This window comes from Styela clava, chromosome 7 (genome assembly GCF_964204865.1).
Source record: "Styela clava chromosome 7, kaStyClav1.hap1.2, whole genome shotgun sequence".
NCBI lineage: Eukaryota > Metazoa > Chordata > Ascidiacea > Stolidobranchia > Styelidae > Styela > Styela clava.
In genome coordinates, this window is record NC_135256.1 from 16,380,812 (window position 1) to 16,397,357 (window position 16,546).

The 16,546-nt window shown below is 33.6% G+C and overlaps 3 protein-coding genes across 5 annotated transcripts; 1 reads left to right on the forward strand and 2 right to left on the reverse strand.

Moving 5' to 3' along the window:
- Positions 1 to 1,737: 1,737 nt before the first annotated feature.
- Positions 1,738 to 3,438, reverse strand: LOC120328494 (actin, muscle). The gene is made up of 2 exons (XM_039395003.2): positions 2,574 to 3,438; positions 1,738 to 2,367 (listed from the first exon to the last, which is right to left on the reverse strand). Exons 1-2 carry the CDS (start codon positions 3,382 to 3,384, stop codon positions 2,042 to 2,044), a joined length of 1,137 nt encoding a protein of 378 aa, XP_039250937.1. The 5' UTR covers positions 3,385 to 3,438; the 3' UTR covers positions 1,738 to 2,041.
- A 1,469-nt stretch (positions 3,439 to 4,907) lies between these two features.
- On the forward strand, positions 4,908 to 6,599 carry LOC120327489 (actin, muscle). Its single transcript, XM_039393789.2, has 2 exons — positions 4,908 to 5,771; positions 5,947 to 6,599. Exons 1-2 carry the CDS (start codon positions 4,961 to 4,963, stop codon positions 6,270 to 6,272), a joined length of 1,137 nt encoding a protein of 378 aa, XP_039249723.1. The 5' UTR covers positions 4,908 to 4,960; the 3' UTR covers positions 6,273 to 6,599.
- Positions 6,600 to 6,969: 370 nt separating this feature from the next.
- LOC120327490 (P-selectin-like) lies at positions 6,970 to 12,325 on the reverse strand. Of its 3 annotated transcripts, none has more exons than XM_039393791.2 (8): positions 12,166 to 12,325; positions 11,330 to 11,446; positions 10,670 to 10,861; positions 9,430 to 9,633; positions 8,792 to 8,974; positions 8,216 to 8,410; positions 7,686 to 7,865; positions 6,970 to 7,393 (listed from the first exon to the last, which is right to left on the reverse strand). In XM_039393791.2, exons 2-8 carry the CDS (start codon positions 11,418 to 11,420, stop codon positions 7,365 to 7,367), a joined length of 1,074 nt encoding a protein of 357 aa, XP_039249725.2. In that variant the 5' UTR covers positions 11,421 to 11,446; positions 12,166 to 12,325; the 3' UTR covers positions 6,970 to 7,364. The 3 variants fall into 3 exon arrangements, with proteins under 3 accessions (XP_039249725.2, XP_039249724.2, XP_039249726.2); XM_039393790.2 differs by having other exon boundaries at positions 11,330 to 11,483; positions 12,166 to 12,317; XM_039393792.2 differs by lacking the exons at positions 8,216 to 8,410; positions 12,166 to 12,325 and having other exon boundaries at positions 11,330 to 11,539.
- Between the last annotated feature and the right edge of the window lie 4,221 nt (positions 12,326 to 16,546).

The window sequence follows — 16,546 nt, forward strand, 5'->3', positions numbered from 1 at the left end:
AACAAAAGTTCTACATAATTCTTCCATTCAGACAATACCTGGATGACCATAATGCGCCACATTTAAAACAGAACGTCTCAACGACTCTGGTATGACTCAAGAGTGCCTCTGGATATTGAATATTCATACCAGGTAGATAATTCGTTACGAATATTCTAGAACTTCATATTCTCCACTCACATTTTATGCCAGCGTTCGCGTATAAATCTGTATAATTCAACAAAAATATCATTAACTTCATAGTTTTTTTCCAGCCTGTATGAGATAACTGACGAACCTGTTCATATTTTCAAGACGTCAATTTTCCCTTTTAATCGACTCTTAGTCGAGATGGTTTTGTATAAATCTACTCAACATATCTGCAACTTGGTAATTCTTCCTGAAAATATATTTAGCATCAAAATTATACTGCAATAAACTCAATTGTTCATGTTCTAAACCAGTCATTTTTGTAGTCATAGTAATTGGCATACAATCAGTTCTTGACAAAAATTTACGACCATATAGATGATATACATGCAAGTGTTCAAAACTCAAAATACATGCCAATTCATGACGTTCACCAGTAGAGTATTTTTATCAGTTGCTGATAGATAGTGTTCTGTATCTTCTAAACTTTAAGTGAAGGCTACAGTTTTTGTAAGAAATGTTTTCTCATTTAATTATAGGCACGAGGTTGTGTTCTAAAAAAGTCTTTCGCAATATCTATTTTCCGTAGTCCTATTTTATAAGTGCAGTAGATTCATATTTGGTCAAATTAACTGATTGCTTATCCAAAATTTGATACTAATAATTATTTACATGTATTATCCCCATGCTTTATAATACAAGAGTTCCGAATATTTATTTGAGTCAACTTGGCTGTCTATTTCGAACAATAATCTGGCATCCGTAAATTCTCCCGCATGTCGCTCTCTTCTTTCTGTGTTATTAGTGAGCGCACCTCTATAATTAAGCTATGGAATTTTGTTATTTGTAAGTTAATTATTCATGTTTGTTTTTAGTTATTCATTTAATATTCGGAGTGATGGGGATATAAAAAGATTAAATTGTGTGTAACTGCCGGAGTAAACTGACTCACTGATGTCCATTACTACTGCAACAAAGGCAAAGCAACAAATGTTGGATTGACTATTTGGGAACGGGCTTTTTAAGTATTTCTGGTGTTACTCGCACATTGAATCACACAATATCATACTTAGGTGATAGCACCAATTATTACCTACAGGTTTCTCTCATTTGCTTTCTAATTTTGCAGTAAAACTAAACGATATTAATGGTCATTAATATTGTTTTAATAGGAAGATAATGCGTGGGGTCTAAGCGTGAATCGAAATACAAATTGACCTGAGTCACGACTTTAGTATCAAATATTTTACAATACCGGTCATCTACCTTCAGCTTATCAAAAACACCCATCTTCATTGACCAAGAGATTGGTGCCAAGCGGTCGCGGAAACTCTTCAGGTAATTTATAATTTTAGCGTCACCACACAAAACTTTGAAGTGAAAAACGAATTCCATAGAACCTACATTTTGGGGGAAATATTTATGAGGTAGACAAGTGTGGTCAAGAATGATATATTTAAAAAAAATTATGCCACGCCCACTAGAAGTACTTGTGGTATTAAACTACACTTTACCCACAGGTGGTCGTTCCATAGTTCAGGATACCATGTCCAGACATGTAAACTACCTTTCAAAAGAAAATTGCCCCTAATTTGAATACTACTAATGTATGTGGTGAATGAATCATTTGACTCAGACATTGTTCAATTTATTTTAGGTTAATTTCAATTTCATTGTTCAAGTTAATGCAATTAAAGAAGTATTATTTTAAATCAGGCACCTACACGTTTACTTACTTATATATTTGTACGAATAGGACAGGTCGTAAAAGATGTACCTCACTTATCAGTTCAAAATACATGTTTGTTTGTTACTAGTGAGGAAGAGTTTAAAACGTTACAGATTCAAAAAAAAATAAAACCATGGTCTTAGTGAAAGCCATGCGTTAAAAACAGAACTATTAGAAATTAAATTAGAAGCATTTTCTATGAACAATCGAAGGACCAGCTTCATCATATTCTTGCTTTGAAATCCACATTTGTTGGAAAGTTGAGAGAGAAGCCAAGATTGATCCCCCAATCCAGACAGAATATTTTCTTTCCGGAGGAGCGATGATCTTGATTTTCATGGTACTTGGTGCAAGAGCAGTAATTTCTTTCTGCATACGATCAGCAATACCAGGATACATTGTAGTTCCTCCAGAAAGAACATTGTTGGCGTACAAGTCCTTACGAATGTCAATGTCGCATTTCATAATCGAGTTATATGTTGTTTCATGAATGCCGGCAGATTCCATACCTTTATACAAAAATAATCAGGTAAAAAAATTGCAAATGACAATAACACAGAGTTATAAATGATTTGATATAAGAACATTTGTATCGATTGTTGAACTCAGAACAGGATATATTGAGAGATCAAAATTTCAAGGCACAAATTCCTATTAGCCAATGTAGAGACAGATTAAACGGGAGGATTGTTTTTTGAAAATATATTTCACTTACCAATGAAGGAAGGTTGAAATAGAGTCTCTGGGCATCTAAACCTTTCATTTCCTATAGTGATAACTTGTCCATCAGGAAGTTCGTAACTTTTTTCAAGTGATGTTGATGAAGCAGCTGTTGCCATTTCTTGTTCAAAGTCAAGAGCAACATAACACAGTTTTTCTTTAATATCGCGAACGATTTCACGTTCAGCAGTTGTAACGAAAGAATATCCTCTTTCAGTCAGAATTTTCATCAAATAGTCAGTGAGATCACGACCAGCCAAGTCCAATCTAGCGATTGCGTGAGGTAGTGCATAACCTTCGTATATTGGTACATTATGTGAAACACCATCACCTGCATCCATAACAATACCTGTGGTTCTGCCGGATGCATATAAGGACAAAACAGCTTGAATAGCGACGTACATTGCTGGAACGTTAAATGTTTCAAACATAATTTGTGTCATTTTTTCTCTGTTTGCTTTTGGATTCAATGGAGCTTCAGTTAACAACGTAGGATGTTCTTCGGGTGCGACACGTAGTTCGTTGTACATTGTATGATGCCAGATCTTTTCCATGTCGTCCCAATTAGTAATTATTCCGTGTTCAATCGGATACTTGAGAGTGAGGATTCCTCTTTTACTTTGGGCCTCATCGCCAACGTAGCTGTCTTTCTGGCCCATTCCTACCATTACACCCTGATGTCTTGGTCTTCCCACAATAGAAGGAAACACAGCTCTTGGTGCGTCGTCTCCAGCAAATCCAGATTTCACTAATCCTGATCCATTGTCGCAGACAATTGCAGTTTGATCCTCTTCGCCGTCAGACATTATTTTTATTTTATAGTTTGAATAGAAATGAGAAGCTAGTTGGATTAGTTTAAAATCGAATGATGATGTATCCCTACTGACTGAAGCTTTTATACGCTTACATGGTAGTGTTGGTGTTAATAATTTGCTTTCAATTCGCAGTTCACTTAGCACTATAAATTTACAGTTGCTCCCGGTTGGAGTGTGCAAATTGCCAATTTCTTACAGACTCTGGTACAGCGCTGGCCTTAATTGCAAGTAGTAAATTTACATTTTTACCACTGAAAAGTATTTTGGACCAGGTTATATGTCCAAAAAAATTGCTTTCACTATTCATGAATTAATTTGATGGCGTCCCCTTTACGCAAGTACTTGAGAATATCAAACCCCATACATACTAGTGCTAAACAAGTATGATGACGTTAATTCTTTGTGTTTGTAACTATCTTATTCAATGACAAAAGAAGTTTTATTTTTGAACTTATTTAGCATAGCAACTTTTGCAACATCACTCCATCGCACAAAATTATGTCTCTATTTTCAGATATAATATAGGCCTATGCAACTTATTTATGGTTTTTATATTAAGAGTTTATCTTTGCATTTACAAGTTAGAAGTGATACAGTTTTATATATACAGTATTTTATTTATTCAGATTCATAAAAATGTTCTTTGAAAGAAAAAAACCTATCACAAACTTACGCTAATTCGTATTTCGTTCAATTTTTAGTATTCGATGGACGATTATTCTGAAAAGATATAAAACTATTGAGGATTATTATTATACGACTCAATTTGCCATTCTTTGGTTGTTTTAGCCGTCTACAATTACTCACTGAAGTTTTAAATATTAAAACATTGTTAAACCGTAACATTATGGCTATACATTTCTGAATCTTCAACGCGATAAACGGTTTTAACAATTCCAGCAATTATCAGTAATTGCTTTCAAATGTACATAAAAACAATTTTTATGGTTATAATGTAATGAGTGTTCTATTAAATGAACCCGAGTATCACGTATTTCTCATACCTATTAATTTATTTTGCTCGTTCAATTTTTTTGAGTTTTCCCACTTTCGTCTATTTTTACGTCTATTTACTATGAAATATTAGTTTGTTTTTGAAACACAGGCGTCATAAAAAATGCCCCTAATTCAAATTGCGTAGAACACACATCTTGATAAAACCGACCTTTAACCCGGACAAAATCAGAAAGTGCTTAACGTCTAGCGCTAGTGTATAGCCGAGTTCCTAATTACGTGCTTAAAGATGGCGCTACTGAACCAATGTACTTAAAATGAAACCAATATTCTATTTGGAATATAACATTGTTAACAGTATTTTCTTGAATGTTAGTTTACTACTCGCTGCTAGAACTCGCACTATAGCAGACCGTTGTAAAATGGGTCAATTCGCACATTTCCAGTAGAAACAACTGCAAATTTATAGCGCTAAATAAACTGCAAATTGATAGCAAAATATCAACACCGACATTGCCATTTAAGCGTATAAAAGTTCAGCCGTTTGGGATATATCATCATTCAATTTTTTAAGTAGTGCAATCATCTCCTATTCGATATATAAACAAAAACAATGTCTGACGGCGAAGAAGATCAAACCGCAATTGTCTGCGACAATGGATCAGGATTGGTAAAATCTGGATTTGCTGGAGACGACGCACCAAGGGCTGTGTTTCCTTCTATTGTGGGAAGACCAAGACATCAAGGTGTAATGGTAGGAATGGGTCAAAAAGACAGCTACGTCGGAGATGAAGCTCAAAGTAAAAGAGGAATACTCACTCTCAAGTATCCGATTGAACATGGAATAATTACTAATTGGGACGACATGGAAAAGATCTGGCATCATACAATGTACAACGAACTGCGTGTAGCTCCCGAGGAACATCCAACGCTTCTGACTGAAGCTCCATTGAATCCAAAAGCAAACAGAGAAAAAATGACACAAATTATGTTTGAAACATTCAACGTTCCAGCAATGTACGTCGCTATTCAAGCTGTTTTGTCTTTATATGCATCCGGCAGAACTACGGGCATCGTTATGGATGCAGGCGATGGTGTTTCACATAATGTGCCAATCTACGAAGGTTATGCACTACCTCACGCCATTGCTAGATTGGATTTGGCTGGTCGTGATCTCACTGACTATTTAATGAAAATTCTGACTGAGAGAGGATATTCTTTCGTTACGACTGCAGAACGTGAAATCGTTCGTGATATTAAAGAAAAACTGTGTTATGTTGCTCTAGACTTTGAACAAGAAATGGCAACAGCTGCTTCTTCAACATCACTCGAGAAAAGTTACGAATTACCTGATGGACAAGTCATCACTATCGGAAACGAGAGATTCAGATGCCCAGAAACTCTTTTTCAACCTTCTTTCATTGGTAAGCATAAACTTCTCCAAACTTTTCACTAGTTATGTCTACAAATTTTTATCTCTTAATATACCATGTCTTAGGTTTTAAGTGAATCGCTGCAATTGTTGTTTTTATAACACTCTTACGAACTTCTGTGTTAGTGTAATTTCAAACGTCCTTATCTGAATACTATTATGTCTAGGTATGGAATCTGCCGGTATACATGAAACAACATATAATTCTATTATGAAATGCGATATTGACATTCGTAAGGACTTGTACGCCAACAATGTTCTTTCTGGAGGAACTACAATGTATCCTGGTATTGCTGATCGTATGCAGAAAGAAATCACTGCTCTTGCACCAAGTACAATGAAAATCAAGATCATCGCTCCTCCGGAAAGGAAATATTCTGTATGGATTGGAGGATCGATCTTGGCTTCTCTCTCGACCTTTCAACAAATGTGGATTTCAAAGCAAGAATATGATGAAGCTGGTCCTTCGATTGTTCATAGAAAATGCTTTTAATTTAATTTGATTTCCATTTGTTTTGTTTTTCACTGATGGCTTCTACGTTTTGATGTTTCGTTTTATACTAGATCAATCAAGTTTAAACTCTAAATGTGTTTAAAAACCAAACGCAGTTACAGTCTTTTTCTACATGTCTCATTTGTAAATATGAATTTATGTTCAATGCAGATTCTGCATTCTACACAAATTCTACGTTGTATAACAATACTCTTGTAAGTAATATTTTTTAAGTATAGTCAATTGAATATTTTACCACATACGAAAACAGCAGTGCGTTAATTTATTTATGACCTTGCTGGCAATAAACAATTTTATCCAGTCTAATATATCTAATGTAGCTTGCATAGAATTTTATGATATATATACTAAATTACTTCAACATAATGCGTCATAATGAGAGATAACCAGAAGAGGTCGTTAGATAGCAATCACTCTAGGTTTCAAATAGATTTAATTGGTCGTGATCAGCCAATAGATGGTTAGCTGTAATGTCGCTAATTTATTTGAAATGCCAAAATGAAAGTGTTTTTTGTCTTGTATATATATGGTAAGCCTAAATATAGATGGGATTTCAATTTGATTTATGGCGGTAACCCAACGAAACTTAATATAAGCGAGGTTATGGTGACCAACTAACACCAGAGAGCCTATAAAAATAACAGTTATCTAAACATTCTAAAGCAACACACTGATCTTAATGCATTATATATAATTTAATTCTCAAATGAAAAAATAACATCAAAATGAAAAAAATGTACATAAATTAAAGTCACATACAACATTGACGAGTGCACTAAGTAATGAAATAATAATCCTGATTTAAATAATTTTACAATTTCGTGAGGAAAAAGAATAATGTCATGATGAAAGAACACATAATAGTACTAAACGATAAAGTTGATAATACAGCTCTTTTTGATTCTATTTCAATGGTGTAAAAAGTGTGTTGAGTTTGCATTGACGAGTGTTACAGTTTCCATATACAGTATGTAATTTACTCAGATGCAAAAGATTACACATAATTGACAGAAACATCTATTTAACAAAACTTTTAAGCCAAGTCGTATTTCGCTTAATGAGTCGGTTCAATCAGTTGCCGTAGTATCCGATGAATGATCCTGAAAATGCAGAAGACAGAACATTGAGATCTGATAATTATGACGCAATCAACATTATTATGGTTAAATTTGATTTAATATTTTGACTATGTTGCATTGAATTTGGTTCCCGGTAACTCGTAGTCATCTCAGTGTCAAGAGTATTATTATAGTGCAATCAGAGGCGGACAAGAAGGATTTTAACAATATCGGTCGTTAATCGTTTACAGAACTTTTTACGAAGTCTTCCGCCTTTGATGAAAAATGTTCAATGAAGAATTGATTTTGAATTGAAAATCTACCAATAACTTACGATGACAGGTCGGATTTTGTGGGTAGAACAAGCCATCTTCGCTGCATATAGATTCGTCTGCCCCATACATATAATGCAAGTTGTTACACGAAAATTTCACTTTCTGACCGAGTCTGAAGTACGATTGATCTGACTCAACTTTACCATCCTCGGGATCTTCTGGTCTTTTACAGTAAATCACTGAATTTCGTACAAATGTGTTAAAACAGACAAATGTTGAATAGCAAAGTATTCATAATAATTTACATTGGCCTGTTCGCGAGGTTTACATGCATTGCTGCTCAATCTCCAAAGCGGAAAACTGTTTTGACAATTGAAAAAACATGCAAAAACACAAACCACAATCATTGTTGATAAAAACATCGACATGCAAATCAAAGTTAGTCTCAAAAACACTATGAATATTTGGTTAATGTGGTAAGGTGATATTAGTAATAGCAGGGTTTTATTTATACGGTAGAATTGGTTGGTAAGATGGATTTTAGTGATAAGATCTATTTCCATTGTTTAGCCTAACCCCGGTAACCTACATCTGCAGCTTGGGCGAGTGTTTGACCATTGTCCATTTCGTTGGCATTGTAGGGTTTGTTGGCCTTGAAGTTTGTATCCGTGGGCGCAGTAATACCGGATAATTGTTCCGGGTTTGTATTCGTATCTGCGTGGGCTGATGGCTTGCCTATAACTCACGTACGGACGTTTGCAGGTCTTCACTTTTGTTGGGATAACTGTTGAATGATTGGCATTCGAGTCACGTAAATAAGTAAGTTTAGCTTAATTTCCTTATATTCCAGTGTTGTTTTAAAAAGGATATGTGGTAAATGGTTCACATGCGACCGTTGAATGAATAAGTTAATTGAGATTGGACAATGTTACAAGTTACAACAAGCAAACGCTCACATCAATACGATTGCAAAAGCACAAAACATCAAGCATGCAATAATATTCAATAATATTTCATGAACAAAAGCAATTAATGGCTGATTGCATTAAATTAGTTAATAATTCAAATTAATAAAATATAATTCTTTCACTGTAGAATTGTTCTCTTGTTTTAATCATTTTCATTTTTGATCAAAAAAATGTCATGCAAAACTTAAAAATCCTACCTTCGCATTTGGCGTCTGAAGCCGTAAAGTGACCATCTTCTCCACATGTGGCATTAAGAGTTTTTCCAACAAGTTTGTATCCTTTTATGCATTTGAAGTTGACAACCTCTCCAACGGAATAACTGGTTCTATTGGGTCGAATAGCTCCATTACTTGGGACCTGAGGGGGTGGGCATTTTGGCTCTGGAGCAAAAAAATAGAAAAAAATGAATAAAAATGTCGTACATGACACACAGTATTGAAAGTTATGTGTTCTTGGGTGCTTAGGACTATACATTAAATTGTATGTAAGACCATGTTTTGTCACTATAGGGCTTGCATATTTATTACACTATTAACCTTTTGTACGCGTAATGCGTCATAAATCGCTGTAAAAAATAAGGGGTCAGTTTGAATGATCGGAAAGGTTATGAAACATATTACACTGTGACAGAAAAATGACTCCATAAAAATTCCCTCCCAGCCTTTTAAAAAAGAACATTGGAAATTTTAATTTTAAAAGAAATAACTCAGAGAACGGGTTATAGTCGGATTATTATTTTTTGACATATATATTCGCCCAACTTATCAAAACAAATTCGTATAGTCTATTTCGCACTTGTTGAACATTTATTGCTGCTTCGTTTAAAGTGACTTACGGATGCATTTAGGAGGAGATGGATGAAATTCTCCATCTTTGCCGCATCTTGTTCTTTTGAAACCGTCAGATTTTCGGAATCCATTACATGCAAAATCTACCGTTTCGTCGGTGTCGTATGTTGCCTTGAGTGGATTAACGTCTACGTGATCTCCGACCGGAGGTAGAACACAAGGTAAAATTTTAGCTCCAACTCCTTCGATTGCTGAAATGATATTAAAACCAGCATTAGATCCAATTTCAACGGATTTTTAAAGAGAACAAAATATGCGATGAGAATGGCGGAAGCGTTTGATGTAAAGACAAGTGAAATCTCAAATAAAAAATTTATATATATATATATTTATGTAAATTTAGGGAATTATTTTTTGCAATACGCAAACACAAAAACTTGCTGAACCATGTATAAAAATGCAATATATTTCAATATTCCTAAAGATTCGAATGGACAAAATTATCAGGCAACATCAACGTTATTCGCAGCTTAAAATTACATCCTCATAACAAAAAATATCATCAATTGAAAATGGTATCATTTCTCACAGTTTTTAAATTTATTTACCAGAATCAAACGCATTATTTCATAGTTTTCAGTTGTGTATAACTTCGAAATAATTTCAGAGGTAACAATTAGATATGCATGCACAGTAATTTAACAGAAAATTAAATACGATACTTTGGTCATGACACGCTACTTCAAGAAGTTCGCTCATTCATTTAATATAGTTGATCAAACCAACAAATAACAATTTTCATGAATTACTAAAAATAAATTACTACTCTACTTAATCTCTGTGTGCTTGCGAAATTAAATTTTTTATGGAGCTGATATTTGGTAAATATTTGATAGTTGACTCACATCCGTGAACTTGACAAGGACAACGGTATTTATCGCCAAGGTACGATTTCGTAACCACAGTCTGTTATTAAGGCCTTACAATAATCTACTACTTCATCGTGAAGTATTCTGGTCAAAATTATTGTGGCGATAATCCTATTGCATTCGTTTTGCTTAGCGATGCAAGAATATCGTCAACAAATCACTGTGTTTGTTTAATCCAAACGGGCTTGAAATGTCGTGCAAAAATATCGCGAAAGAGCACCATTGCAATGTTATATTATTTTTCAGTTTTAAAATTCTTCCACTCGCCTCAACTTATCCAAATTATTTACACGAAAAAAGTACTCTAGCTTGAAACAACGAAACGAAATGAATGTATGAAAGATCGATATAAACTTACGTTCGCAGGTCGGCTCCTCCGGATACCATTTGCCGTTCAGTTGGCACCTTGATCTCTTTGCACCTTTGAGTTCGAATCCATCGTTACATGTGAATGTAATTAGTTCAAAGAGCGGTTGTCTCCAATTTTCGAAAAATCCTACTTTGGGGTTGTGGTTACCATTCTTCATGTTTGGTTCTTCACATGTAACCACTAAAAAAAAATTCCAAAAATAATTCACTTTTTATTATATATATTTGTATTATAAATTCTGATTTAGAAGTGCTTTTTGTAATAGCATCTGAGAGGTATTTTCTCTGAATAAGGCAGACATTTTTCTCTCTGGTATGAACATAGCTGAACAATGTATTAAACACTGGGAAATGTTTACTGTAAGGTAAAACATATATAAGAGTTTAGAACAAATCCTCCAAGAATGCGTCTCCAATTTAATTATAGGTGAAGCAGTGAATTTCGTAGGCTTTGACAGTTTCAATGGCCGTAAATAAACCGTTCGTCCTATTTGGTGTTTCTTATAGTATACATACCATTTAGGTCACATAGTTAAAATTAAACTGTTTTCGTGTTTATCGATTATGCTTTAGGTATATATAAACGTTTCTATTCCGACTCGTTCGTGCAATATAATATTTACATATACAAAATTGAATAACCACTTACTTTTATTCCTTCGATCGTTGGGAAAAAATCCGAAAACAGTGCAGGAGAAACATGAAATCAGGAGAACGATCATTCCAACAGACGAACCCATTTTCTCTTGATTTGTATTGTAGAATTCTGTTCACACAACAGAAACTTGTTACAAAAGCAATACCTACAACAGAATCGCAAGCTCAAAAGCCTACTTTTCGACTACAATCAGAAAAGAATGCATGTATTTGCAAAACACCTGCCTTTTATTTTGTATTCTTTTTTTCGTTTTTCTAGCCGCAAGCGCTGAGGTAGCTCCAACAAAAAATAATTTATTGGCGGGTAGCAAAGTGCATTTTCGTACAATGCGCAAATCAGTACAATTAACATGAATCGAAACGTTATTCAGTTAATCAATAATGTGCCAACCCATTTTCGAAAATCACTTTGTTATATACTAGGCCACAGATAAATCCTAAGTTGAAAATAAAGCCCAACTTTACTGTGAAATCGGCTGTTCATATGTACATAAAATAAACTATAGCAACGAAATACTAAGATTTTACTTTTTTGCTAAAATTTTATTCAATATTTTGACAGAATTATTACAGTATTATAAGCAAATTGAACCTTATTATTACAATCGCGATAAATCATAGTAATGGACATATATAAACGTTCAATAAAACTATATAATTTTTTAAAAATTTCATCATATTCCATTTCGAGAACCTTCAATTATAAATTTCGCATTTTTTAATACTTTGTCCAAATTTGTAATTGTAGTCTTCTAAACGAAATGGTCTACCATTTTCAAGAAAATGCGGACACGTGAACTTCAATTATACAAAATTGACTTTAATTACCTTGTTCGATCTTTTACAAAATAAACGGGTTGCTCTCTGATCAATCGATGAACCGCTTTGCCTTTATGCTACAACACTTTTAATATGTTTCCTTTGATTCAATTTCCAGTTTATCACTGAGAATTGAGGAACGATATTGTCGAAGTTTACGAATGCTGAAAATGTGTAATACCGTACCTCTTATATACCTTCACTACTGCCGCTTGTCCTCGAGTCAGGATGACGTCATGTCTATTTTTGAGTCATGCAGCGCGGCGTGCTCTTTTGATTTCTGCAAAAGTGTTCCTACGCACTAGAATTCAATATAGGTTACACAATTTTATGATGCGCTTTTTCATTTTGGATAAAATTTCATATAATCATGCCCTCTTATCCGTTATCAAATGTCTCCTTATTAGGTCAACATATATCAGTTACAAACTAAATTTTTAAAATGAAAACGGAAATTCAGTAAAAATGTTACGTAATTAATTGTGGCAATAGCTAAGACAAATTAAACAGCCTTTTTTTAATTATCTCCATTCCATTCATTTTTTTGTGTGCAAAGTTGCCTCACCTGAAACCAAGCAACAAATGTACACTTTGTCAAATTTTCATACATGTACAACATACCTACCACATTTATTTGGAACGTCAATCAACTTATAAATACAAGTTAATTCTACTGGATTATATAGAGTGATATCACATTTGCTATAGGTAAAATTCAAATTCGGATTTAGTTTTTGGTCGCTTTCGGTTGGGACAATATAAGGAGAAAATTTTATCTTGAATAATAAGTATAGGGTGTTTCAGTCCCCGGAACTTAATAGTTGCCTTTTACGGTAAAAAGAATATGAAAATTAAATTCATGCTCAAAATAAATATAAATTTATGAACAACCATATGTTTGACATCTTAAATAATATAAAAATAAATTTGCAATATGCTGTGGCACATGTAATTTCAATAGGGTTTAAACTTGTTGACTGTACTGTCAAATGTATATATGCTATTTTTATCCAAAAGGCGTTCCTTCTCGTATAATTCATTTTAAGTCAATTCTTTTTGACGGGTTTTCGGGCATACACATACTCTTCACCAGTATGTTAAAATTTGAAATTCGACTAGTAAACAGCTCTATTTTAAAGGTCAACAACCCAAACAATCAGATTATCTAGTTCATTCCAGGTCGTCAAATCACAGGAAAGATCGATATTCGTGGTTGAGTCGATACAAATCAGTAATGCGTAGCTTATTCCGGTTGCTTAATCAGCCAATTGAGCACTGATTTGATCATAATATGTGCGTTGTTTGTCGAGATGATTCATGAAAACGCCGACCCAAGGAACAGTTTGAAGTTTCGGTAGCATCTGGGCTCAGATTTCTGTATGTTACCTTGTCATTTGCCTACACGCTATCTTGTTATGTTTAGGATGATATTCGGAAATTTAGTTCAACATTACACTCGATTTTTTTACTCCAATGAGACCTATATGATCCAAAAAAGTTAGCCTTCACACATATTGCTCGACCTTTAGCATTATTTTAATCAACACAATTAAATAGGGAATACTTTTACCTGCATACAAAATACAAAGCAGGTAAAAATGTTTAGAATAAAAAAGACCTGAATGACATCATCTTTCTTTTGATTTGATGATTTATTGCGGAAAATACACCACGTGAAATTACATGTCATTTAGGCAAACAAAATTAATTCCATTTATGGAATTTGCATGTATTTTTCAATACGCTTTCCAGCGGGTTTAATGGTCGTTACAATTATAAAACAACTAGAAATTTGTGATCAATATAATACTATGTAATTTAGTTAAATGCTCATGTATCAAAAGCATGTGATTATGTATATGTAAAGTTGTATTAAAACTTTTTATATGGTTTATTGATGGATTGACTATGATGTATTATGAAAGGTAAAATGAAATGATGTTTCACGTCGGACTAGAACTGATGAAAGTTGGAATTTGTTGATATATATAATAAATATCAATAGCAAAAATTAATTGTGAAGTTTAATGGATAAGATATTAGAAGATGCATTATAATTTAATATGACAACTATGGGGACCAGGAGTTATCACACAGTTTGATTGTTATTTTCTACTAGTAAATTTCCCATCCTTTATCTAGTTGGTTGAAAAATGAATATTGACTAGTTCAAAAAACGTGGAACTGTCAATGACAGGCAAAGCTTTAAACTTCAATCAATAAAAACTGTATCTATAATAAGAACATATTTATATGTGATAAGTAGATTTGTGTCAATATTTGATCGTATAATAACGGTTCAAGAAAATTAATATACTTCATGATTATAACCTGGTTGCTTTCAGGCCAGTGTTTGTTGAAATATCAAAACCCTCCAACGATGTTACTATCGAATTTGCCGGTAGAGTTATGATGCTCACGAGTTACGGCATCTCGAATTCTTTTCACCTTTAACCCCCTGATTTTACCCTTTGGCGTGACCAAACGAAACTGAAAATTTGAAGATAGGTAGCACGATGTAATGAATCGCCCGAGGAAATCGTTACGGTGTGTTGATTTAGCGTTATGACTAAGCCACTAAGTTTCGTCAATTACGTAAATGCATATCCTAACCTGTGCGTCATGACGTAATACGCGCAGTTTTCTGTTAAAAGTATTCAATTAAAAAAAATACACAAAGGTGTTGTTTAAGATGAAGTCACGTCACGAGCGAAAAGTCGACAGACATGTCATTGCCCTGCATGGAAAATTCCGTCATAAAATCCAGATTAATAAATTTCATTCTTATTAATGAGTTTCGTAATTGAAATGGATTACTCGCTTCCAGTGACAAACAAACAAATAACTATTTCAACAAACCAGAATATGACTCACGTACATATTGTTTTCATGAAAGTTTAACAAAATAAGATCAAATTTAGACTCTCCATACAGATCTTATGCGTAGAAGATGTGGATTACTATCAAACCATGAGAAATATTTGTATTTGCAGGCGGCAAATTGAGGAGACAAAGCGGCCTCGAGCAACAACTTCGAATTCATAACATGAAAACCTACATCGATACTTCGTGAAGCGCTCAACGATTTTTAAAATTGACAAAAGCACCTTTTCTGGGTGGCCATTACCTCATTTACCGCACAAAATCCGGTTGCATCGTGTTGCTAAATAAAATTAAGAAAAATAATAGTTTCATCCAGAGACACGAAATGAAATTCATGGTTTATTTTCGGCGATGAATCCTAGATGATCATTTGCACGAAACCTTGCTGCCGCCATTGATCGGAGCATTTCCGTTTCACACAACTAAACTGAAACTTTTGTTTTTCGTTTGATCAAAGCAAGGTCATAAGCACTCACTTCAAATAAAAATTCCAAATATTTGTTTCAAATTACAAAATTTTAAAAAGTACGTAGACTGTGATTGGAATGATACTCAATAGTATATACGAGCTCATTCTGGTGTAAATAATATTGTCAACTTCTTCTTGCAAGAAATATCTTGTTTCACAAAGTCTATTATTTTGCAATAAGCATATCACAGTGAGTTCGAAAGAAGCGCTACAACCGCAAAAAATTATACGCAAAAATCCAGGTCCGAAATTCCCCATTTTAGAACAAGATTGCCAGAAAGCGTTTGGTCTGTTGTAAAACAGTACCATACATCAATGTATGATAATGAATTCAACATACCTTCAGGCTTGTTTTGATCATGAATATTTGGAAATTTTATTCTTATGTTTAACAATCCCATTTCTGCTAGATTGTATATTCGATTAATTTTGACTACTCTGATTTTCTGGGCCTACTTAGAATTAAATCCAGCGACAAGCGACAACTGAACAGGTGAATAAATAAGCCTTTATATTGCTCACACATGAATACGCATTCTGAAGATTTATTAACCAAATCAAAAACACCCAATTGAGTTCAATTACTACGAAACACGAGTTAACATGTTAAAAGATTGATACTGAAAACTCAATTGAAAGTGAAAGTTAGTCGAGTCTACCGGAATTGGCGGTCTATAGAAGGACATTAATCTTTTTTACATGTCCATTTAACAAAATTATGTTTTCGAGTACATATTGCATGCCTATATTGGTAGATAGAAAATTATTTAAACTAATGTATAGAAAACTATTGCTGTAATAAAATAATATTTATTTACGCTATAGAATATTACTGTTCAATTGATATAGAAAGTCGTGATATGAAAATTTGATTGATTTATTGTTATGACTCAGAACATGGACCTGATTTTTGCATGAAAATTCCAATCGTTTAAATATAGATTTTATATACATACACTTATTTCAATTAATGTTGGATTATCTGTTGGTCTGAACAACGATATTTTAATAGAGTAATCGTGGAAAAACCTAATTTCT

What these genes read in the sequence shown, in the direction of transcription:
- LOC120328494 (XM_039395003.2), bottom strand. Translation starts at nt 3,384, where the DNA reads ATGTCTGACGGCGAAGAGGATCAAACTGCAATTGTCTGCGACAATGGA. An exon ending in ATTTCAACCTTCCTTCATTG is followed by an intron (nt 2,368 to 2,573) that starts GTAAGTGAAATA and finishes TTTTGTATAAAG; the next exon opens with GTATGGAATCTGCCGGCATT.
- LOC120327489 (XM_039393789.2), top strand. Translation starts at nt 4,961, where the DNA reads ATGTCTGACGGCGAAGAAGATCAAACCGCAATTGTCTGCGACAATGGA. An exon ending in TTTTCAACCTTCTTTCATTG is followed by an intron (nt 5,772 to 5,946) that starts GTAAGCATAAAC and finishes TATTATGTCTAG; the next exon opens with GTATGGAATCTGCCGGTATA.
- LOC120327490 (XM_039393791.2), bottom strand. Translation starts at nt 11,420, where the DNA reads ATGGGTTCGTCTGTTGGAATGATCGTTCTCCTGATTTCATGTTTCTCC. An exon ending in ATCTCCTCCTAAATGCATCC is followed by an intron (nt 8,975 to 9,429) that starts GTAAGTCACTTT and finishes TTTTTGCTCCAG; the next exon opens with AGCCAAAATGCCCACCCCCT. An exon ending in TTCAGACGCCAAATGCGAAG is followed by an intron (nt 8,411 to 8,791) that starts GTAGGATTTTTA and finishes ATCATTCAACAG; the next exon opens with TTATCCCAACAAAAGTGAAG.